At 37.4% G+C, this 26,228-nt stretch overlaps 2 protein-coding genes across 4 annotated transcripts in view; one reads left to right on the forward strand and one right to left on the reverse strand.

The window, feature by feature from the left end:
* On the forward strand, nt 1-12,823 carry LOC128028830 (thiamine transporter 2-like). The gene is given in 6 exon segments (XM_052616159.1): nt 1-248; nt 3,072-3,690; nt 4,498-4,710; nt 10,426-10,618; nt 12,384-12,525; nt 12,656-12,823. Coding segments are annotated over 6 exon segments (1,488 nt in total). The 5' UTR covers nt 1-95.
* LOC128028960 (arf-GAP domain and FG repeat-containing protein 1) overlaps nt 12,221-26,228 on the reverse strand; it is a 24,085-nt gene continuing 10,077 nt past the window's right edge. The window contains exons 2-13 of one of the 3 annotated variants that reach the window (XM_052616352.1): nt 23,595-23,688; nt 19,709-19,824; nt 18,676-18,838; nt 18,374-18,533; nt 17,596-17,715; nt 16,350-16,544; nt 15,990-16,149; nt 15,825-15,904; nt 15,633-15,743; nt 14,095-14,244; nt 13,867-13,952; nt 12,221-13,719 (exon numbers count right to left, since the gene is read on the reverse strand). In XM_052616352.1, the coding sequence (XP_052472312.1) occupies nt 13,660-13,719; nt 13,867-13,952; nt 14,095-14,244; nt 15,633-15,743; nt 15,825-15,904; nt 15,990-16,149; nt 16,350-16,544; nt 17,596-17,715; nt 18,374-18,533; nt 18,676-18,838; nt 19,709-19,824; nt 23,595-23,688 (1,495 nt within the window). In that variant the 3' untranslated portion in view covers nt 12,221-13,659. Of the gene's footprint in view, nt 13,720-13,866; nt 13,953-14,094; nt 14,245-15,632; nt 15,744-15,824; nt 15,905-15,989; nt 16,150-16,349; nt 16,545-17,595; nt 17,719-18,373; nt 18,534-18,675; nt 18,839-19,708; nt 19,825-23,594; nt 23,689-26,228 lie in introns of all 3 variants that reach the window. The other 2 variants (XM_052616351.1, XM_052616353.1) reach the window with 2 other exon arrangements.

A 26,228-nucleotide genomic window follows, 5' to 3' on the forward strand; every position in this document is an offset into this window, starting at 1 on the left:
CCTGATAAGGTAAACAGTGCATGCAAAGATAGTGCTCTTTTGAAAATAACATACATTTAATAAATTTACTGTAGGCTATCATCCAACCGGAGGAAATGGAGATGGAGTCTCTCAAGCATTGGATGAGGGACTGGAAATATCCAACTTGTCTGTTATGCATCTATGGGTTCTTCAGCACAGTAAGGCCTTTAGAACCATTTCTCATCCCGTTCCTAACTGGACCAGACAAGAACCTAACCACTGAGCAGGTATAGTAACCTTTAACACGCTAACATCTAGTAACATCTACTATTATATATATTTTAGTTTTTTGTTTATTTATATATTGTGAGTTAGATTTTTGCAAAAAAATATTATACTGTTATAAAATATACAGAGGATAGATATAATTTCAACATTTATATTTCACAAGTTGACAAGGCACTTTAAATAGCAACATCAATGTGGCATACTACAATAAAAAAATAAATTTTAATGTATGTATTATTCGTTGTTTTATAATATTATTTACACGTTATTGTTTATACAATATGCATATATATATATTCTCATTCTTTAGTAAATTAGAACTAATATATTAAAAGTTGCAGCAGTGTGACATGCTATATTTAATCTAAAAATAATATAATTTTGTTATTTATTATATTTTATTATTCAGATGTTAATATTTTTATTTATTTTTTATTTTTCTTTAGTAAATATGGTAAGAAATTGTCTATATGCAGTTTTTCGCATTAATCAGTTATTAATTAGTTACTGATCAGAGCTAGTTAGTAGCTGATTACGTGTAATCTGATTCCAAAAATCAAGTACAATTCAATAACTTTATTGTCCTTTATTGTCCTTAGATTATAGTGCAACTCCCTTTAGTGCAATTAAAAAAAAACACACACACATTAAAAACACAATAGGACATGACATAAGTTACAGAAAGTAAAAGGTATAAAAATATCAAAAAGTAGCATCATAGCCATAAATAATTAATTGTTGGATTATTTAGTGTTTTATGGCTCATGGAAAGAAACTGTCCCTGATGGAGGTTTCAAGTTTTAATCGATCTGAAGAGCCTACCTAAGGGCAACAGATCAAATACTGTAGGTGGTGGGCTGGGTGGGAGGAGTCTGACATAATGGACCTAACCCTCTTTAGGCACTGGGAGCTGTAGATCTCCTCTAGGGAGGGCAGAGGACAACTGATTATCTTTTGTGGAGAGTTATCTGCAAACTTCATCATTTTATTTTTGTGTGATGGGTTTAGAAGACACATTCATAAGTATAGAGAGCATACAGGAGCGGACTCAGCACAGAGCCCTGGGGTGATCCTGTGCTGAGTGTAAGAGAGGAGGATACATGAGAACCAAATTTCATAGTTTGTAGTCTATTGATTAAGAAGTCCTTTATCCAAGCACAAGTAGAAGGAGGGAGCTGCAGGTTCAGTTATTTATTTATCAGGATATCAGGAATGATAGAGTTAAAGGCTGAGCTATAATCTATGAAAAGCAGCCTTACATAATTTCCTGCATGCTCTAGATGATTAAGTGCATTGTTGAGGGCGATGACAATGGCACCCTCAGTGCAGTGGGTTTGCTCTGTAGACAAACTGATAGGATCAAATGATGGAGGAAATTACCCTCAATCCTTTGTTTGTATGACTTAATTGCAGCTTTAATGCCCCTCTTCAAATTTGCTTGGGCCATGCAATACTGTACTCTATCCCCAGCTCTATATGCAATGTTACGGTCATGTATGAGAGTTCAGAATTCTCCCGTCATCCATGGTTTTTGGTTTGGGAACATCTGAAGATGTTTTTTAACAGTGACGTTCTCAGTACAATATGAGATGTATCCCAGAACAGCATGTGTATATTCTCCCAGGTCTTGATTTTCAAAAACACTCCACTCTCTCTGTCCAAGTGCTGATCAGTCTTCTGATGGGCTTTGTTTGTCTTCCACGAGGGGTGTACGCTGGCATGGTGCAGTGACAGATGGTCTAACTGACCTACATGTGGTTGTGGCAATGCCCTCTATGCTTGCTTAATATTGCAATATACATGATCTAATAGGCTATGCTCTTCTCTCTGATGGCACGCTTCACATGTGAAATTTGGAAGAACAGTCTTTAGGCATGCCTGGTTAAATTCACCAGCTATTATGTGCACCCCATCAGGATGAGCCTGTTGCTGTATGCTTAAGTACTCGTAATATTACTTGAGTATATTACATCATATAATGTTCATAATCAGATTACAATTACTTTTTTAAGAGTTACATGATTATTACATATTATTCACACAATGGCAGTAAATCACGCATTATTTTGCAATTCTCCCTAATTCTTTTTTTTTTTTCTCTATTTTCCTTTCTAAAAATCCTACTGTGTGTCATACCATTTGGATTTGAGTATATTCACAATATATAATGGCCATATTAAAATGATTCCTAGCCATGCTTTTGAATTTGGGGGAGACAGCATCTCTCAAATTAGACCATGTATGAAACAAAGGGATTGTCAGCCATTTTTTATGATTTAGTTAATTATTAGCTTTCTATCAACTCAAAAACCTACTGCAGTTCTTTCATTAAGCATAGTTTGGGAAACCCTAATGCATCTTATAACGTTGATTTAAAATTTTTAATATATTTTCTTTCTCTTTGCTTTTTTATATAAATATGGTGTTAAATGGTATGTAAAAAAAAAAAAATCTATAAAAAGTAATCTAAAAAGTAGTCAGAATACATTGTTACTAACAGTTTTCATCAGGGGCATCATGATTTGTTTAGGGGGCATGTGCACAAATGCAAAACACCTTTATAAATGATTTGATCTATAATTTGTGATGGGCAAAGTAGACTAATACTTTAATCTATTAACTACACATAAAATTATTTTTTTACTTAAGTCCCAGATATGGGTGTCATGCCATAAAATATATCACTTTGAATGGCCATGACACCTCTGGTTTTCATAATGTAATTTATATTTAGTCATGGACATCAATTTGTAAGTAATCTACCCAGCTCTGTTACTAATTTTGATCTGTGCAATAAATCTCTGTTTGTTTTTTTACCAAAGGTAACCAATCAGATATTCCCGGTGTGGACGTACTCGTACCTGGCAGTGCTGGTTCCCGTCTTCCTTTTCACAGAGTGGCTACGTTACAAACCTGTGGTGGTCTTCCAGTGTTTAGTCCTGTTCTCCACCATGGCGATGTTGCTGTGGTGTAATGGTGTACCAGAGATGCAGGCCATACAGTTCACGAGCGGATTGGTGACATCGTGCGACGTTGCTTACTTCACGTATCTCTACAGTGTGGTGGAGTTGAAGCACTACCTGAAAGCCACCTCATACTGCCGGACAGCCCAGCTGCTGGGCAACACCGCTGGTTCAGTGTTGGGCCAGATCCTAATCTCTTTTGAACTGATGTCCTATAACTACATTCTAGTGTTTACACTGGTTCTCACTGCCATTGCACTGATCACCTCCATTCTTCTCCCAATGCCCAAGACAAGTATGTTCTTCCACCAAAGGAGGAGTGCTAGTGGAGAGACTGATGGTGAAGGGGATGCGGGGACAGAGGAGGAACTTCAGAATGATGGTCAAAAAGATGGCATGAATGGATCCAAACAACTGCAGCCAATACCGGAAGGTTCTGGTAATTGTGGTAAAAAAAGTGCAAAAAATTCCAGGTCAGGTAGGACTAATGAGTTAAACCTATCATATTAGTAAAATCACATGGTTAAATAATAAGTGCTGCAGTAATGAGTCCTAACCCAACTAAAATAAGTGCTATTTGCACTTCTGTCTCCATCGTCCCAAAGTATGTTTTTTTTTTTTTTTACTTTTTGGTTAAATGTCTGAAATAAGGTCTCTGATTAAGATATTTTGCCCTACTTGTGATTTTTTTAAAAGCATTTATGCCATGAAAAAGTGGTTGCTAATAAGCAGCTAAATTAGGTTGTCAGTGGATAAAAAGATACAAGGAAAATTCCTTCTCAGTATTCTGCTTTTACAGTCTAAGAACTTAAAGGGTTACTCCACCCTAAAATGAAAATTTTGTCATTAATCACTTACCTCCATGTTGTACTAAATCCATAAAAGCTTAATTTGTCTTCAGAACACAATTAAAGGTATTTTGAATGAAAACCGGGAGGTTCGTGACTGTATCACAGACTGCAAAGTAAAATACACTGCCAAGGTCCAGAAAAGTATGAGAAGTATCTTCAGAAACTCCTTCGGCTACCAGTGGTTCAACCGTAACGTTAAGAAGCAGTGATGAAGAAAAGTATAAAAAGCATCGTCAGAATCGTACAGTTTAACCACTAGATGGGCTATTATGACCATGATTTTTATACTTTTCTGGACCTTGAAAAAAAGTGGATCAATAACTAAAATGTGCATTTTCTTCCATGTTTAAAGTCGAAATGAAATGGAAGTACGGTAAGCTGATTCCTAGTAAATCTAAATGGGGTGCAATTCTGCTGTCCATATGATACCCCAGGTGGCTGCGGTGATGTTCTGCTCCGATTGTGGTGGGACTTCCTGCAGTGTTTCTCCTCAAATAAACTGCTTGTCTGGTCAGCGTGGTGGGCGCTAGCTACCGGTGGCTACTACCAGATAATAAACTACGTCCAGCTGCTGTGGGAGTATGTGGAGCCGTCTAGTAACTTCACGGTCTACAATGGAGGAGTGGAGGCCCTCTCAAACCTGTTAGGTGAGTAGACAGGACGCTTATTTACTATGAACTCAGTTAAATCTAGAAAATATGCCCAATATAGATCTTAGTCAGTGTAGAACCATATTTTATTTTAGACAGTAATGAAAACAAGGCTTTGAGGGATAGAAGTGCAGTGTGTTAAATAGATTGCACTTATGTTTTAACAGACTGTTCAGCTTAAAGTTTCTAGAAAATAAAAAGATTTCAGTAGACAAAAACTGCATCAATCAGTTTTGAAAATTGTGTGTTGTGAAAAGAATGTGATCAAGGACATTAATACAGTGCGTACCACTGTAAAGAGTAATTAAGTCTATGTATCACAGCCTTGTTTTCTTTCTTTGTTAAATGGCATCTAACCTAACTTTAAGATCCATCTTGGCATCCGAAATCAACACTACTATACAGAATGTGAAAAACAGTAGGCCAAAAGAGCAGGCCTAGGATGTCTGAATACACAGCAGAGGTGTCAAGTAACGAAGTACAAATACTTCGTTACTGTACTTAAGTAGAAATTTGGGGTATCTATACTTTACTTGAGTGATTATTTTTCAGCCGACTTTTTACTTCTACTCCTTACATTTTCAGGCAAGTATCTGTACTTTCTACTCCTTACATTTTAAAAATAGCTTCGTTACTGCTGTTTCATTTCGGCTTGTTTACATTCCGGCTTGTCATCATTAATAAAAAAAAAACCTATCCAGATAAATCGCGCCATCCGGATGGAGTGAATTTGATTGTGGTTGGATGAGAAGTATAAACATATACCATTCCGACACCCTATTGGTCTGTACGCGATCCATCGCACCTGCACGTGACACAAATCACATCACAGTCCAGCCAGGACATAGACAGTTTTGGGTTCGTTTATCAAAAAATATATTTCTTAAAAGTAGGGTTGGGTATGGAAACGGTATCCGATCGCCTCAGAGTCAGTCCGCTTAAATTTCACATGAAACCAGCGTCAGACCGTCTCCTCCCGTCTTTCAGCGCGCTCTTCAATCCGCAGAGGCGCAGACCGCGAACGGAGCAGCGCATGCGCACTTAAACAAACAGAGGACACAAGGTGTGTGTTTATCGATAGATTGTTAGAATATCCATATCTGTGCAGTTCTTTGTCATAAATACAGTTTACAAAAGGTCACGAGGTAGCAGTCGGTTTCTCATCTGTAAAGTTTTCGCTCATCACACCACAGCCGTTTCCACCAGCGAAAATCTAGCCCTTAACACATATGAACGAACACATACTTTAATTACACTTACTTAAATATACTTAATTTAATCATACGGACTTTATACATACACTACTGTGCAAAAGTCTTAGACACTTTAGTATTTTCACTTAAAAGAATGGTGTTCGGACAGTTATTTATATATTTTGCTGTAGTGTGTCAGTATAAAATATCAGTTTACATTTTCAAACATTAATTTTGCCGTTGTCAGACTGCTTGTGCATTCAAAATCGCACTAGATTATTATTAAAATTAATGGCAAACTGATATTTCCAACTGACACACTACAGCAAAAGATATAAATAACTGGCTTAAAACCCTTTTTGGGGAGAAAATACTCATTTTTCCATAAGACTTTTGCACAGTACTGTATTTTAAAAACGACATTGTTGCTACTTTATAAAGAATGACCATACAGTAATTCACAGAACTGATTTAAGACAGTGACAGACAGCACTCATCTTAACTAAATATCAGAGTGAGTGACAGAGATACAGTAGAAACATTATGTGTGGTTTTGTATTAAATAATGACCCAGATTGTGAAATACATTTATTAGGCTTAGATTAAGGGAAGCACAACTTGCACAACAAGCTATGGATTTATTTAAAATATTTTTAATGTTCTTTAAAGTTATCCATAGTTTTTTGTGGTTCTTTTTTTAAAGTATCGGTTCAGGCACCGTTTAGGAGCCGGTACCGTTTAAAAAGTATTGAAAAGGCACTGGACCCTACTTAAAAGTTATTATTTCTCACTGGCTCATTTACCAAATGAGTGCTTTTTCTTCGTCCTCCACAAATTAAGCTACTGTAGGTAGTTCGGTAGCGAGATGTTTTAATAAATTAGCGTTTTCGATTGACGATGCGATTGACAATGTTGTGATAAGTAGGCTATACCAACTTTGTAACTCGTTCCCCCCCGAACACTGGACATAGCAGACGTATGTACCAAATACAAGAAGCTATCAATCAAGAAAGTATCAGGATTATGATTTCTTTTTCAGTTTTAGTTTTTGATTAATCACTTGGATTAATCATTCATTTTGACAGCACTATAATGTTTACTGTAAATAGACAACCATACAAGTGTAATTGTTACTAAGCCTGCACCAATGTTCTTGTCCATCGCCCTCGCAGATTCCTGCAGCTAATCATGGATGTACATAAACATTCCATTAAAAGTTATTGATGACAAGCCTCTGAAGTAGGGATGTCAACGATTAATCGATGATCGATTAATTGTCGATAAGAGATGCAATCGATTAAGGCTATCGATGGTCGGTTAACCGATTCAATGTTGGGCTGCGTGCGGCTCATGCGCACTCAACACGTGCGAGCGGCTGTGAGTGACGGTGACGATATATAAAAGCATCATCATTCATTCACAATGTACAAATTAAGCTTTTAATGTGATTTAAACTTTAAAGTACATTAAAATAGAAACAACATAAAAGTTATTCAACATTAAATGCAATAGAAATGTAGTTACTAATCATTTCATCAGATAACTGTTTTATATCGTGCGCTTTGCAGGGCTGCGGGACACAGTGACAGGACAGGTAGTCTATTCATTCCTACAACTTGTTAATTCATTCCTACGAATTATTAATGTGGCAATTGTCCATGTTTCATTAATTTTGTTCCCTAAATAACCCATGATTTAAGTGAAATAAGGGAACAAATTAATAAATCGAACGAATTCTTAATTCATGAAATCTTTAATTTCCCTTCCCATGTTTACCACAGTAAGAGATGCGAAAACAGTTATTAAAAGCGAAAGATAATAAAATAAACCTGGGAAATTAGAGGGTTAGACTATGAAGATTTAGGAAAAGAAACAATGCCTAAATATACTGAATTTGTGGAAATTCGTGACCAACCGGCAAACCAGAACAAAGCCGCGTAAATGAAGACTATGGGGTCCAAAAGCATGGTCGCGATCTAACATTTTCCAGTTAACCTATCATTCCTCTAATAAAAAAAGCTTTTATACCACACTTGTCATAATCAGATCTTATAATTTCTAAATAAATAATTGCTGGATTCAAAACGGCGATTAATAGGCGCTGTGACCGACACATTCCCAGAGCATTCACTGCTGTCACTAAACGGTGACGCCGAGCATCGTTCACAAGTTTCTGCATGGACCTGACTAGGGCACAGGTTCTAAGCCCTGGGACAAAATGGGATGCTTTAAGGAAAATGTATAGCCTACTAAGTAATAGGCCCAACATAAAAATAACAATTTGTTTTCATGTTTTTTTTTTTTTTTTTTTTTTTTTAATAGGCTATGCGAAATATATCCGACTTAAATAATTAAGATTAACGGATTTAAAACAGAAGTGTGGGCGCACCATAAAAAGGATGACAACGCATTCTGTTTGTTTGCTTTATTTTACAAGAGCACAAATCTTCTGTTTTTATTGTGAGTGTGCACAAATGAAAGTAAACACTTTTGCGGAAAATATATATTTTTTTTAATTTCTCAGCTGTTTCGATCGCGCTGGAGCCTGCTGCACACGTATATTCTAGCGATTCAAACTTACATCGCAGTCTGTTCACTATCAAAATAAAATAGTCAACTAAACATTAAAAGGTTACACTGGTCAGTTTAAATAGACCGTAGTATACCGGTCCACTCTGCTGTTATGCCAAGGACGTTTTTGCTCATATGAAGAGGATCATCTTTTCCGTCTATATGCGAATGCGTGTTAAGTACAAGCCTAGTTTACATTATAAATAATAGTTTAACATTCAAATACATTGCGAATATGGAAACATTTCGATTTGTGCCGAATGAGACATGAGCAATAACCTCCAAATAAATCTAGCCAAAGCCCCGCTCGCTCATCCTTGTCTGCACGCATGCACTGTCACGATCTAATGCGCTGTATGCAGGATTTTTAAAAATCTGACATTTTCTAGGACAGAATCCAGCAGGATCAAATTAATGTGAGCAACAGTGTGTTTTGGTGCAGCAGCGCCGATGTAGTTCACTTAATGTGCAGCGCAGTCACACGCGCTTCACATTTCGGATAATTTTATTTTAAATACAATAATGTCAGTTGAAAACATTGCAATTGTGCTTTAAAATACAACAACGAGCACCACAAAACCATTTAAAGAGGCGCGTTAAGCGTTCTCCGTGCGGGATTGGAAACTGTCAACAAAGTAAAATTACCTCAAAAGTATGGCGCGCTCTCTTCATTTTATCAAATGATCATAATCGCATCTATTCATTTTATAATCCTGCTACTAGCATCATTTTATTCAGATTAAAACCTCTTTAATTCAAGTGAGAAAGCGTTTTGTGTGTGTGGCTTTTGCACATCCTGTCATACCGCTGACTGCGTGCCTGCAATAGACGCATTTTGCAGTATTATGGTTAACGATTAATCGATTAATTGATCGTTAATTTAAACGATGATCGATTATGGAAATAATCGAAATTTGACATCCCTACTCTGAAGTTTGACTTTTTGCACCATAACAATACTTATTGGCAACTAGTCATCATATCTCTAGTCCTTTAATGTATTTGCATTGTACTAAAGTGCGTTCATTTTAAATGGGCATATATGCGGCTGAGGAAGACCTGAAGGTCGAAACGTTGCTTGATTAAATTCCTCTGGAGCAGTAGTTTTCAGTGTTCAGACTTCACTTCTTTATTTGTCTATATCATTTAGTTGTCTTGCACCTGTGTCCTAATTGGATGTTTGGGATGTGCACACCATTTTTGTATTTTCATATATGCGGCTGAAACAGGAAGCCTAGTGCATCCCAAATTTTTCAACATGAACATTTTAATATAACATTATAGTCATTATGGCCTATGGCCTTTAGAAAAATGTTTTTTGAGGAGGTGGGGTAGTACACAATAGGCCCCTGTGGTGCGGCCTAAGCTTTTGTTCTTAATGGCATTTTTTCCCCCTTACATTACTTTTACTTTTATACTTTAAGTAGTTTTTTAAACCAGTACTTTTACACTTTTACTTGAGTAAAAAGCTTGAGTTGATACTTCAACTTCTACAAAAGTCTTTTTAAACCCTAGTATCTATACTTCTACTTGAGTAATGAATGCCAGTACTTTTGACACCACTGATACACAGTAGGTGAAAAGTACCCACATTTGTGCATTTAATGGACATTTTACTATCCCATGAGGCCATGGGAGAGGATTTGTGATTGGCAGTAAAGAGACACACTGAAGGTCACATGACCATATCAACATGGCAGATGTAGTACTTTCAAATTTCATTCACACTGAAAAGAACTTCCAAGATTTACTTGTTAAGTAGATTTTACTGTTCTAATATCAATTACAACTTATTATCAAGTAAAATCTAGCATACTTACTACTGAACTTAACATTCACAAAGAAATTAAATGTAATACCACTCCAGTTAAGTAAATATGACTAAATTGAAACTACAGGGCTTTAGAGTGTATTTGAATGTTTCTCACTGGACATGACTGCACCACAGGTGCCGCGGCGGCGTATGGCATCAGTTTTTCATCTGTTGACTGGTCTCGCTGGGGTGAGGTGGCTCTGGGCACGCTCTCGGCGCTGGAAGGTGGCGCTCTCTTCGCAATGGTCTTCAGCGCCAACATCTGGGTCTGCTACTGTGGCTACATCATCTTTAAGAGCCTCTACATGTTGCTCATCACCATCGCCATGCAAGTCCTGTTCAAAATACGTGACTTCTTTTAAACTCCTGCTCAGATTATATTTATTAGAAATCAAGTTAGATGTTATCATGGACAGACTTTTTGCTGAATACAACCTATCCCTGCTTCAAATTAATTGCATAATTACATGATAAACATTCATGAAAGTGTACATTACCTTATATGACCCCTTGCTGGTTTCATCTTAATTGGTGGTAAAGATTTTGGACCTGTAATGCTGTCCAAATTCCGAGACCTGTTGTTTTAAGTTGCGTCAATGCAAAGCATGGCAAAGTTTATAAAGAGTAGATGCTATGAATAAATGTGCACATTGCATAGGTTAAGAAAAATATTTTTGCTTGAAATAGCTTAAAATAAAATAGCATTGACCGAAATCAAATTATTTCATCTAGCTGCAAAGGCAACATTTTTTCTTTTAAAACTAAAATATATATACCCAATCTATACAGTATGTACATTAATTCCTACTAATATATATATATTCCGATTCTTTGTCAGGAATCATTTTCCAGGACATTTTTAATTTAATTATGGTGGCCATAAAAGACAAGTATCATGCCCTAAAGTTATTAATTCCCTCTCTCCAGATATCTTTAAAAGAGATACAGTTTGGCCATGACTTAAATATAAAATCAGCTCTTTGATATTAGCTCTTAATTATACATTAACCAATTTTAGTGCCACAGCAAAAAAGAACTTAGTTTTTGTAAATTTACATTTAACAGACACAGTTATCCAAAGCGACTTAGTAATGATAATATTAAAGAAAACAATATTTTAAAACATTAGCATGTATCCTCCAAATATTTTTGATTGACTGAATCAATTCTGTTCATATTTTTTACAAGCAAATGGGACGATTGTTATTAATATATATATATATATATATATATATATATATATTTTTTTTTTTTTTTTTTTTTTTTTTTTTTTCTTACTTTAAGCAAGAGACAAGATAGAATAAAAATATTAGTACATGAACTAGATTTATTTGCTCTATTACAGGCCAAACTTGCCTTTATCTGTAGCCGTTTGAAATGAGCGCCAAACAAAGATCTTACATGAGCATTTTTTGATTAAATAAACTATTAAATCATTTCAAAACTAAAACATATTGGTCTGTCTTCAGCTTTGTGAAATTATACCACATAAAACATCGGCACAAAACAAAAACAGCAGATAAGCTGAATGTAAATGCAAGTTCACTCTCTGACAGCAGGTGGCGCTTCTGGAAACAAAACAGCGCTGCACTCATTGTAAACACTACTTTAATCAGTGTTTCCAGACTTGGTGATTTAGAAATAGAATAAAAATTGTAATAGTGTCTTTTATATTATCTATGATACTAAAATTTTCTTACTTTTCAAGACATTCCCAGGCCTGGAAATTACAATTAAACCAATTTCCTAATATATAAACATTTTCATTAACTGCATTACTCTACACAGGGTCCCCCGACCTAATGAATTTCCATGATTTTTCCAGTTGATCATCCTTCCAGATTAAGGGGCTTAAATATTCATTTAAAGAGATTTGCACAAAACAACTTTAGCCATTGGCATCTTTTAGAATGGAGCACAACTAGAAAAATACATTATAGATCATTTTATTAATTACAATAACTTTTCCAGGCATGGAAATCACAATTTCCTGACATTTAATAAAGCAGCAGAAAGAAAAATACATCTGTGTTAATATCATCTCTCCAATGAGTGAATGAATGCACGAGTACATCTATGCCCTTGTTTCACAGGTTCCAGATAGCAGCTGGGTTGAACATGGAGCGCTACGCCCTTGTGTTCGGAGCCAACACCTTCTGTGCGCTGCTCCTCCAGACAATCATCACCTCAGTGGTGGTGGATAGCAGTGGGCTTGGGCTGGATATTGTCACACAGGTGAGGTTACCTGACACCTTCCATATAGGTCAAAATTATCTTCTACTGTCATCACCAGCACGACACACATGCTAAATTTGTATTGGATCCAGAACATGTATTTAGACTATTTTTGTTACTTGTCTTCCAGTTTATCGTCTACGGAGCATATTTTTCTATTATTGCACTCATTTTCTTCTTGAGGGGTTTGTATACCACTATGTGCCGAAAACCTGAGACTGAAACGCCGTAAGAAAATCCAGAAGAAGCTTTTAAGGCAGAAGATGATGCACAAATCATCACTGGAACAAAGTTTTGAACACAAGGAACAGGAATTTTAAGCCATCACATTTGATTTACATAAAATTCATTGTTTATATATATATATATATATATATATATATATATATATATATATATATATATATATATATAAACACACACACATACACATTAACTTAAGATTTTTGTAACATAAGTGGTCTTGAGTCGGAGTCTCATGAGTTCAAGAGTTGTTGACATTCAAAAAGAGTCTTGTAGTTTAAACTCCTCTTAACACAAACAATGTTTTCGTCTTATTCTCACAAACTCCAAAAGCACTAAATGTGACACTATGATGTAAAAAATGGATTCCACATTTTTGCTTAATGTTATTCACAGCATGATGGACGTCAGCGCCTTATATGCAGCATGTGTGTGTACACATGTATGAGTGTTAAAGATACAAATACTGATATGCACAAAGACCTACAAATTTGCAATTTCTATGAAAGAATTCTGTACACAATTGCAGCATTAACATGAACAGGAGGTTTGCAATAACTTGGTAATCCACCACGTCATGCAGATGATTTCCAGGTCAGGCCAGTTCACAGGAATGACAAAAGGAGCATGATTAAAAAGAATAATAATAATAATGGAAAAAAAAAAGCTCCTTTTCTCCAAACAATTCTGCAACATGTTTTGGTTTCTTTTACTATGGATGTGCCATAGACAGGATCATGTATCTATTCCATTGCTGTTTTTTTCAGTCTTCTGCTCTTTAAAATACAATAAAAATGTATTTAGGAAATTGATGTTTCTTTTTTTTAAAGCTACTTGAGAAACAAAACAGTGCAAGAGGTGCGAACGAGTCGCAGGTCGCCCACCGGAGCGCTATAAGAAGGGGTTTGAGGATGATCCTCCTGCAGGAAACTGTGCAGCCGGTGCCCCTGCCTGCAAGAGAGGAGAAAAAACCCTACAAATTTAGCTTCAAAATAACATTTGGAATATTATTTAGACTTTATAAAAAATATAATATATTAATAACAATTTTATAACACACACACACACGCACACACACACACATATCATTTTACACACCATGAAGGGATTGTTGGCTACTCCAGGCGCAGTCATGTTCTGTCCAAACGGAGTGACTTTACCTGGACCAAATGCAGCAAAACCTCCTGAGAGAGACAAATATGTGAAAAAAACAAGAAATGAGTACAACTGAAACATTCTACAAAATGCCGCATGACAGTGGAACAAATTGTAAACCATTAATAAATGGCATTAAAATCTTTGCAGCATGTCTTTCTCGGCCCCTACCGTTGGGTTGTTGGGGATACGCGTGCTGCTGGGCGAACGGCTGTCCAGGAAACGCCTGCTGGAAGTTTCCACTGAAGCTGGTGGGAAGGTTGTATGCAGCAGCATTTCCAAACCCAGTCGGCATGCTCATGGACGGTGGGCCAAAAGAGGCTGTGGGACACAAAGAGCTCGGCTTTAACATCTCAGTTTGACAAACACATGCTGTGAGATGCAGTGACAATACGGTTCAACTTCGCTTGAAACACACTTAAAAAACAGCTAAACTACCTGAATTAACCTGAATTATTCTTTATCAGTGGATGTCAAATTTTACTTTTTCAGAAATGCAACACTCTACTGACAAGTCATTCACAATAAGCTTAAGAAAAAGGATCATGTTGACTTTAAGGAAGGACTATTTTTATCCTGAGTACAGAAATCTGTGGCAAAAATTCTGCAAAGAAGATGACAAAAACTCCACAGCAAAAAGGAGGAAAGACACTCCAGAACTAACAGTTTCCAATACTCCTAACGTTATTCAACATTAGTGGGTCTAGTAATATATTCATATATACTCGTGTGCATATATAGATCAACTGTTTAAAAGTTTGGGGTCAGTACGATTTGTTTTTGGAAAAAGAAACGTATCAAGAGTTTTCACACAACTATTAAACAGCACACTTTATCAACATTAATAAACAAATAATAGCAAATGCCACTTGGCTTGAAATTTTGGACCTATTAAAATACATATATAGATAATTTTCTGTCACAGCTGGAGATCACTGATGTGAACGTCATGAGTTATCAATACTTTATCTGGGGTCCATCCACCTCAGATGAAAGACTATACAAGCATAACTTTCTTTAATGGGATCAAGATGTCTACACAGTTGTGGTCAGTGTAGAATATATAATACAACTAGTCTACAGTCAATGCCAAGCCCCAGAAAAGGAAGAGAGAATAGGGAGAAAATGAGAGAAAGAGGGAGATTGACATACCGAAGTGGGCCGCAGGGAAAGCCTGACCCAGCAGGGGTCCTAACATGTCAGATCAGCATGTCAAGAACACAACCAAACAAAACCATCAGTCGCAGCACACTCCCTTTCAGCTTTATCTCACTTTTGCTCTATATAAATTTCATGGGACAAAAAAAATCTGCTTCTCATCCACATTTAACCAAAGATGCCTCCCCTTTCTGTCTTTTTTCTTTCTCTGAAACACGAACACACAACATTTATCCGCCGCAGGGATGCAGAGACCCACAAATGTCTGCAGCTCTTCAGAAGTGCCTTTGTATCTCGCAAGTGTGCAAGCGATCTCAAGCTGTTAGCTTCTAGCATGGATACTAGGGGTATCTGACCCACTTAAAACTCTTCCCAAAGCCCTGTTAAATAAATAATGAGACACAAAGCAAGAGCTGCTTAAACACTTTTAAAACCGAGAACAAAGCCTGCTGTGAAATCTGAGCAGATTCTCTGCGAAGCAATGCCAGGTTTCATCGATGAACGCATTTAAACTCTTGAGATTATCAGGTCAACGTGAGCTCCGCCCATACCCGCTGTGGCCACACCCACTCCTGGTACAACTGCTCTTCCATTGGCCTGGAACGGGTTAGTGGGAGCGCCCTGTTGGGCCCCAGGTGCGACGAATGGATTCGACGAAGGCCCTGTTACAACCACAAGTGAGGTGTAAGAGACGCGGTGAAGAAGGTAGATTGGAAATTCCAATAGATCTTAAAGATGCTTACCTCCAAAACCCTGAGGCATGCTGGGTAAACTCTGTTGTGATTGAACTGGAGGAACAGCCCGAGAGGATCCAAACACAGACCTGAATGTGAAAGCGGAAGGAGAGCCTAACACAACTGAGAAAAAAACATTGAGAGGTGAACGGCCACATCTTTTTCAAGTCTCACCCTTGTGCTGTGGTGGCAGTGTTGTACCCGCTCACGTTTGGTGTGGAGGAACTAAAGACGTTGTCCAGTTCAGCAAGAGCAGCGTAGCGATCGCCGCCCGACAGAGCCGCCTGTGGAGGTGGGGGACCCACACCTGCTGATGGAGGGGCTGAACTTGTGCCTGTGGAGATGACACATAAAGTGCTTATTTTTTGACATTTTTGGGCACATGTACCCCAGTTTTTATTTTATAAATGATAAAACATTTTGAAAATATTGATTGTGCTCTGTAGCCTCGCTGGGGATCCGAGGACTAAAAATGCTAAAAATGGTCACTCCATGCCTGCATAGGATGAGCTGTAGGAGTGTGAGAAAATGTACCTTGCTCAGGTTTGCTGCCGAACACGTTGGAGAGGGCTGCGTATCGGTCTGCAGGGACACTGGTTGCTTCCACTTTATGCCCCTCTCCCACAGAGTTACTCTTGGTGGAGCTAAATGAGGCGAAATCAGCACTGCAGGATTTGGGGAAGTTATCGAAGTTTGCAAAGTTGGCATTAGCTAGTCCTGATGAGCTTCCTGTGAAAAGGAGAGAAAGGATGAGCAAATATGTGACAGAAATGTTAAAGAGCAATGCTGCCTCTAGTTTTTGTTGTTGTGGACCACCTTATGTTATTACCACATTTTGTTTTAATAAATGAAGGATCACTTAATAACGAAGCTAAAAACATGGAAACCTTAATTTGTATTAATTATTTATATAATAACATTTATACAGTTAATATATATACATATAGACACAAAGAGTTTTTTTCTGTCTGGACAGGAACAACATCACAAGCACGCAGCTTAGAGGGAACACTGACTAAGATTGTCCTAGTCTCAGCCTCAGACGTCATGCCTACGTTGGCTGATAGTCTGATGGGTATGAGACACAAAAGTGGAAACACTTCATGAGTGTTGAAGTCGTCATCGGACTTGTTGAATTCTACAAGATTTCCGTGAGACATGTGTCGCGTCCTTTAATGTTGTGTCCGGAAACAAAGAAGCTGTGACCCACAAAATGAAAAGAAGCCCACAATGAAAAAAGAAAGCTGCCATGTTTACAACTGATGACAAGCGCTAATCAGGATCACTTAAAGTCGTCAGTCTGAAGGTCTGGCTATGCAAGATTAAGAGTGTCCTTCTAATCAGAGAGACATCGCAGGAGGATTTATGAGGAGCTATATAAGGGAAATTTGATTTTACACCACTGCAATTAAGGAAAACCACTTCCAAAAGCAAATTAATTGGGGGCTAAGAATGTGTTCGAAAGACAAAGACAGGCACACAAGCTTTGACTTACTGTGCACGGCCAGTGGAGGCAGCGATGAGGTAAACTCGCACACACAAGTGATTTCATTTTTTATTTTTTTTTAGAGAGGGATTTAAAGTTTAACTAAAAGGCCAATGAAAAGCAATGTTTAAGAAGCGAGAATGTAAAAAAGCAGCAATGAAAAAAAGACACAAGCAAAGCAACTATCACATCACAAATGACATCACAAAGAGCCATTTCCTTAAAGAAGAACAGGAGGTAAATGGAAGTTTGTATGCCTGGCTCTGTGTGTGTGTGTGTGTGTGTGTGTTATACCTGGTTGTGCGGGCTGAAATGAGGCTTGTGGAGCTGATGGAAATGCTGCTGTATTTGGAGCAGCAGAACTATTGAACGCATCAAAATTCGCAAACTCTGCATTAGAATTTGCATTCTGCACTGCTGGGGTCCACCACAAACAGACAAACAAACAAACAAACAGAAAAGGGGATGAGGAATGAGCATGAAACTAAGGGAAGAACATGTCCAGTGTTTAGGTCAATTTAATTTCTTTCCAGTCAGGAGATTAAGAAAGTTCATCTTAAAAATTCGGTTAATTCTCACATTAACATTCAATCTTGTAAATTTAGAAAATCTAAACCGTAACCGTTCTGACTTCAACACTGGTTGTGTATGAAGACATATTACACACATTGATATAAAGTGGAATGATATAGTGTGTTAAATAACACAAACCTGCTAAAAACACACTTATAAAGAAACTACACAAAAGACATAAAAGTTGACATGAACAGAAACCCAGAATGCACAGACTCCTAATTCAGCCTTGCACATTTTAACAGACAAATGGTGTGTGTGTGTGTGTTGACCTCTGTACCTGTTTTCTGACATTAACTGATAAAACGCACAATCATTATCCTCTAGAGATGCCAGTAAGCATTAGTGGTTTTATATTCCATGAGGGGTTTTGCTGCAGTGGCTGTCAATAAGTCTACTGCAGTACGATGGGAAACCAGACCACATCACCCTGAACCTTAAAGTACTGCTTTTCAAATGGATGGTTTAGTTTGTTAGTGTAGTGTGAGTGTGTTCTTACCTGAATGACTGTTGAAATGTGCAAAGTTGGCAAAGTTTGCATTGCCTGTGGACTGCGAGTGTGGAGGCGCAAAAATGTCGCCACCTAGATCACTGAGCAGATCGAACTTCCTGTCCTGATGCTGCTGCTGGGTTAGCTGAGTGCGTGACACAACCGGAGACTGAGAGAGCAAAACAATCAAATAAAAGGCATTTATTTAAAATCTAATTCTTTTGAAACATTAAAACATTTTTCCTGACACTGATGTAATGCATTCTTGTTTTAAGTGATTTTATTATTTCACAGTATATAAGTTCAGTTACCTGGCTAGGTGTGTTTTTGTTGAGGTGTAAAGTGGGTACTGATTCCCCCAGTAATATTTTGAGAGGTCGGACCTCTGGAGTGCTGCTGGCGCTGCTAGCAGATGAACCAGAGACAGACGCATGAACTGACGCCACCGTCTTAGCCTGCTCTGGAGGAACATACCTGAAAGAAAAGAATTGAAGACATTTAAATGAGCAGAGCACATACACACAACCATGTGTTGACTTTATCCTTATGATACCAAGAAAAATATTTGCCTATGGAAATTTAATCTCAGAGGTGTACAGTGAACAATAGGAAAGTTTCAGGAAATACCAGGATAGAATTACGCCATATAACACCACTATTGAAAAAAAGGTGCAGATCAAGACTATGAGATCTACTTACTTGTGGGTTTCAGTTTTATGAGTATTTTATTTTCACATTATAAAATAACTTTTCACATTTATTTATTTGCTTGATTTGTATTAAGTGGGATAAAGTACAACCCACTTTACATAGTGGTTTATTGCGTGTTATTACACGGCTCTGTGGAATACTTGATTCTGATTGGTCATTCGCGACATTCTGAGGCATGTTATCCCTTGATAACAACCGGTAAAAGCTAATAACACAGGCTCATCCGGGTAACAGAGGTCGGCGCTGTGCTCTTGCTAGGAACATTTTTTTCTTATTTATGTGGTGAAATGTTGTGTAATAAGTGGTTTAACTTCAATGTTTCCCAAGAGGTTAAATATCCATCTAGTTTAAACTTGCCGCTTGCTTGCAACTGCTGTGTCAATGAAGCGTTCAAATATTTAAAGTCAAATCAATATTTTGTGTCTAATTATTTACTTATGTGACAAGTAACCATGTGATAAGCGGATAATGTACGCTTCGCATCGGGGGCCTGATCACCCTGTTGGGGTTTATAATGAGAGACGAACCGGCTGAATGTACATTTTCCCTAACATAATGATGACTGGCTGTGCATGATTCCTAAGTTAAATATCAAATATAATAATCAACATTTCAGCCCATGTTGTTTCTCACCATCGTTTCTTTTCGTATTTGTCTTGAAGAAACTCTTTGACTTTCTGAGGGTCTCTAAAGTCTGGGATTGCCAAGTTTCTGTCCTCATAAAGGCCAAGCCATATCTGTTTACATGCCTGCATATACAGGAAAACACAAAGAGAGAGCTCATCAGACATTAATAGAGCAAATATACCATCAACGTGAAACAGAGAGTCATCTGTCAGAAATCATGAACGTTTTAAAGAGCAATACAGTCACTTTAATCCTCAGTTTATAAGAAAGAAGACAGAAAAAACGTGTCTGTGAAAAAACAATACAGGCATTCATACGAGGGAAAGTCTTGCTTTAAATACACACGTGCTTACTCACACATACACATTCTCAAGAAGGAAACCAATACCTCAAGATGACATTTCAGAAAACATTTAAATAAACTTTTCTTGTGGAGTCAAACACACATGCACTCAGATAACAACTGATAAAAAGCGAAGTCTAAAAGGCTTCACAACCACTATATGCCAAGTATGTGTGGAAGCTCTCACGGTTCTGAAGACACTGCCTCCATATAGATACAATTAATGCAGACACACATTTGTGTGTGTAAACACACACACCCTTTGGAAACAGTGGTAGCAGCTTATTAATTATCAATAGGAACAGAAGTGAAAACTACATTATCACTTGACTTGAGGAGCCTCACAGACACTGAAGAAAGGGCTCTACGAGTATCAGACATTACATGTGTGAAAACTTTGTTTGTATGAACTGACATTGCTGGTCCAAGAGAGCCCAGGTTGGGCTCATTCATGAATTAAATCCAAAACTGACCCAAAAATCTGTGAAGCTGCCTTCATCAGTTCAGAATTGCATACTAGCTAAACTAACCACTAGTCCACTGCGTTTTGAAACAATACATTTTTTGTTGCCACATGAGGGGTCACAACAAACAAAATACTGAATAAAACACTGATAAACTATACAGAAACTAAAATTCTGTATAACTGCCTTTGACGAACTCTTATGATAGGGTTATAAACTGCTGAAAATAAAACAAAATGATTTCTGAAGGATCATGTGACACTCAAGACAGTAATGGCTAGAGCCCGACCGATATATCGGCCGGCCGATATGAGCTAATTGCATTTAAATCGGCATCGGCGTTTATAACGGCCGATGAAACATGAAAAAACAGAGTCTCATGCTTCACTCATGTTATGAGTGTTGCATACTTTGCCCACCAGAGGGCGGTCTGCAACTCCAGAGTTGACAACAGCGCCAGAAATTCACTACAGAAGGACAGCCAAGCCACCCAGGTGAGTCTGTCGTTCGTCATATGAAATGATTGTAGATTTAGTTCATACACTGTATATAAAAACGGTGTGGTAGTTCTAGCTAACGGTCCTATCATTATCACTTCTAAATATTCTGCAACATCACTTACAGCCGCTCATGCATTGCTATATTAGATTAGCCACAAAGCTAATACCATGTTTATTAGTGGAAGAGCGCGAACGTTAATAAGAGGTCAAACTATAACGTTAGCATTTAAATTATTCTTATACTATTGCGGTGTGTTTCCCACATAATGACCGCGTAATGGTCCTTTCACACAGGACGCGATATGCTGGGTTCAGCGTTGCCCTTCAGATACAACGCGATTTGCGCTGCGCTGCGCTATGGCGTTGGCGGAGTTTTAATAGTCTGTTGTTCCTCCTTTCGGTCAGCAGCAAACATGTATCTGTCCCGTTGTAAGAAGCGAGCGATAGCGCTAGTCCAGCTGATGATAATTAAGAGAGAAGCAAGGAAGAGAAGGCTACCCTCAGGTCCAGAGCACAATTTGGTGAATTCAGGCTGGTTATGTTATTCTAACGCTAATATAGCTTCCTTTTTAGCAGGCCCCTTAAATGCTTGCTATTAACTTGTTTGAAGGTGGTGCTTCTCAAAATTGACAGCGGTGTGTTCATGACACTAACGTTAACCATTCAACTTCGAATTGATTCCGTAATCTTCCGGTAACAGTAGGCAAACTTTACGTTCGCCAGCGCATGACGATGTTTTGATTCAGACTGCACAAAGAGAAGAGGAGAAGATAAACGGGTCCGTTGTGAATGTGTCTGTGAGAGCAAATATAGTGTAATTACAGTAACTACAGTAGGTGCGTAAGAAATGATTAAACCAGAGGGGACATGTAAATAAATGTGAGCTGAACACGCGCTTTTTTTTTTTTACATATTGTTTCAAAGCAGCTTTACAGACATAACAGGAAAATGTTGAAATAATATAGTTAAATATAAGTAGGTAATACCTATTGCTTGACAAATAAAAAAAATATATAAATTTCTCATTTTTGCCTATGTAGGAGATCCCTGTTTATTATTATTATAATTCTAATGATGACATGAGTAATGATACATGGTGATATTATTAATACACATGCTTATTCTTTCTCTGTCTCTCTTTCTGCCCTACAGATACCTGAAAAAGGTGAATGCTGTAGCAGCAAAGTGTGGGACTACTTCTGCAAATACTTTAACTTTAGTATTATAATTTATTTACAGTACACACACAGACTGTTAAAACCAGCTTCAGCTGGAAGAAAGTAAAAGTGTTAAATGTTTAAAACCAGACTGTTTTTTGATCATTAAAAAATATATACTTTTGATGTGCAATTGTTTAGTCATTGAGACCGTAATCTAAGGCTTTTTTTTTTTTTACATAAATCCCTTCTGGAAAATGGTTTATACAGCCCACATACATAGAACAGGTAGATATTTTGCTATTCAATGTTGTGTAAGTGCAGTTTATAGGAAATGGGTCTAATATCCAGTTTACTTTCAAAATCAAAATATCGGCTTATAAATCGGCTATTTTCGAGTTAATATCGGCATCGGCATCGGCCCCCAAAAATCCATATCGGTCGGGCTCTAGTAATGGCTGATGAAAATTCAGTTTTTCTATTTGAGGAATTAATTACATTTAAAAATTTCATAAAAAAATAGATTTTTTTATTCCAATAATCTTTCACAACATTGCTGTTATACTGTTTTGTTTATCAGATAAGTGCAGTCTGTGGGAGCACAAGAGACTTGCAAAAAACATTACAAAATCTTACCGACCTCAAACTTTTAATGGTAGTGTATCTTGTGTTGTTCATAAAGATTGTTTGTGCAATCAGACTCTGCAATATTTTGCCACAAATTAATGTTATCTTTGAAAGCTAGACAAATTACTGAAGATCTGCCAACATCACTATCGTGACATCCTCTCATTGTCGAAAACCAAATCAGAAGTTAAAACTGACAGATGCTGTGAGATTTTAATACACCAAACCTGTTGAGTTCGAATTGGACCAACATAAAAACAAAGTCACAACACAAAATGCCCGCACACACACACATGAGACACAGAGCACTCAAATAAGAGTCTTCTCAACAAGAAACCAATTCCAGCTCATCCTCATAAATCAGGCCTCACGAGATGGGAAAAATCCCAGGAATGTTGAGTTAAACAGTGACGGAGAAAGGGAATTGGGGAGATGAAAAGTGGTCTTGTCGCCAAGAAGCAGCTCTCAGAGAATACACACTTGGACTTTAGAAGAAACCGCACCTGCCTTCAAAAAATTAAAGGTCAAATGAAAATAACAAATTAAATAAAACCATCTAGAACTGCCAACAATGCTAACAATTTTGAGGCTGTTATTCACCGTTTGAGCTGCGCGTGTGTTCAAGTTGAAAAGAAATCCCAGTAATTCCTGTTATCTTATCACAGACGCATGACTGTTACCCCGTAAATCATAAACTCATCAGCGTCCAGATATCAGCACGCACAGTCCACAAAGATGACGACACATTTGCCATGTCAATAAAAACATCACTGCACTTTCCACCATGCCATCATCAGTTACCTCATTTCCATGCTTCTGTAGAAATTCTATTTCCTGTTGCGTGAAGGTCGTCATGGAGATGGACTTCACTCTGTGGGGGGGATTCAGGCCTCGTCTAAAGGGGAGAAAAAAAAAAGAGATACGAGATAAAATAACATGTTATTCAAATAAACTGATTGCAGTGTGAATTCGATTTTCTGCTCCCTCTTGTCGTAACTCTTCATTACAAACCTGCTATTACACACAGATCTAGGACAAGGACAAAGTCAGACTTGGCACTTCTCCAGAAAGAAAACCGAGAAAACGAGAGCATATGTGTGTTTGAGGGGGTGGAAGAGAGTGATAGTGTAAAGAGAGAGGTGAGCTTATTCCACCTATGAATAATTTTGTTATTGGTATTTCAGAAGATGTTGTAATTAACTGTAGGAAACTGAATTTTCTTCAAACCCAGAACTTCTGACTTAAAAGGCATGTAAACTAAAGAATCATGGCAGAATGAGGGTCATAATTAAGCCATTTAATGAGGTGAAAGGCTTTATATCATTCATAACCAGAACAAGAATGCTAACATATACTTTATAAAGCATCAATTAAACACACAAGGACCTAATCATGAATCTATGTAAATTTCATAAAACCATTCTTACTTAAATTGTCCTGTTGAAAGGAATGCAACAATTTAGAAGGATGGTTTATAACGGATTATTACACGGCTCTGTGGAATACTTGATTCTGATTGGTCAGTTGTGACATTTCAAAAGTATGTTATACCTCAGTAACAACCGGAGAAAGCTGATAACACAGGCTCATCCGGGTAACTAAAGTCGGCGCCATACTCTTGCTAGTAACAGTTTTTCTTGGTGGATGCTTTGCGTTCATTTAGCTTACAAAATATTAAAACTTCAAAATCGCATCCAATTATTTCTTTATGGCATCGCGGAATCGCTCTCTCGTTTCATTCAAACGCAGCTGCTGCCTTTTTGCTACGATTGTCTTGTACGCTGTAATGGATAATAAGATAACTAACAAACTGGTAAGGTTTAAAAAAAAAAAAAAAAAAACTTACATTTTTTTTTGCCGTATTTATTCATATGGTGAAATGTTGTGTAATAAATGGTTTGCCTGCAACGTTTCCCTTAAATGTCAGTCTAGTTTGAACTTGCCACTTGCAAGCAACTGCTGTGTTCATGGAGCGTTAAAATATTTCAACTCAAATCAATATTTCGTGTCTAATTATTTACTTATGTGGCAAGTAGCTGTGTAATAAGCAGGATAATGTACATCCAACCATTTGTTATCTCAGAATAAACCCTTTCGGGCTGATACAAGATCCCTCCTGATCACCCTGTCGGGGTTTATTCTGAGATAACAATCAGCTGGATGTACACTATCACTTACATTATAAATTACTTCTTATTTTTCGATAAATTTCATCTTTATAATACTGTAAAAGAAAAGAAAATATGTAGACTACCACTGATGATCATACAGTAAAAATTTATTTTATAAAAATATTACATCTTAAACTTAAATTTTAATACATTTTAAAATTTCATTTATTTCTATGATGTCAAAGTTGATTTTTCAGAAATCATTCTAATATGCTGATTTAGTGCTCAAACATTTCTTATTATTATTCATGTTGTTATTAACAATTTATGTTCCTGTTGCTTAATATTTTTGTGGAAGTCATGATTTGTTTTTCTATTTTAATATTCTGTGATGAATATGAAGTTTAACTGAAATGGAAACCTTAGTCACATTATGAATGTGTTTACATTACAAAGAACTTGCCGGGAAGAACTATATAAGAAACTGAAGATGACTGGAGGAGCATCTGATGATTCAATGTGTCTTTGAAGGAGTCTGTGCATCGTGTTTATTCCACAGCCTCATGATCTCTGAATGCCCAAGAGCCAAACATGTGTGAGTGCTGGCCATTTGAAAGCCTGTTTCCTTCCTGTATTTACCCTGTTAGCATGCTCAGATTTGCTCTCTAGGGATCAGAGTCTGTGTACTGCAGGAGACATTGCCTCTGATTCTCTTACGCATCTATTTTGTTATTTCCATCACCTGATCTCTTCCTTTTTCTTTCATCTATTGATGACATTTGCAGCAAATAACTAACAGGAAGTTAATTTAGGTATTTTAAGGAACAGTTGTCCCAGTACACGATCTCCTGTCTTTCATGGAGCACCATTTTCATTTTTGGCTGAACTACTCCTTTAAGTCTCACACACACCTGTTTCTATGCCGGCATGAGAGGAGGGAGCATTTAGTACGTGTGCACGTATGGAAAAGACATTTAACATTACTCCCCTGTCCCTCTGTGCTGAAACGGGTGACAGATCATCTGACACCTGAGCAGCAACAGATGTTCAAAACACCATTCACACATACACACCCCCTCGAAACCTCCAGAAGGCACATATACACACACCAGCACACCACTTCTGCACTAACAATCGCTGCCTGTTTGCATGTGGTAATGCAAGTTCTCTGGTAAATTCCCCAAAACTATTTCCCACCCTTAGGGAAGCCACCTGTTACTTCCTCTACATTATTTTATGTGTGTGTGTGTGTGTGTGTGTGTGTGTGTGTGTGTGTGTGTGTGTGTGTATGTCCCTATGGAGATGTGAGGCATCCAGTGATAAA

The sequence above is a fragment of the Carassius gibelio genome, chromosome A15 (assembly GCF_023724105.1).
Source record: "Carassius gibelio isolate Cgi1373 ecotype wild population from Czech Republic chromosome A15, carGib1.2-hapl.c, whole genome shotgun sequence".
Lineage (NCBI taxonomy): Eukaryota > Metazoa > Chordata > Actinopteri > Cypriniformes > Cyprinidae > Carassius > Carassius gibelio.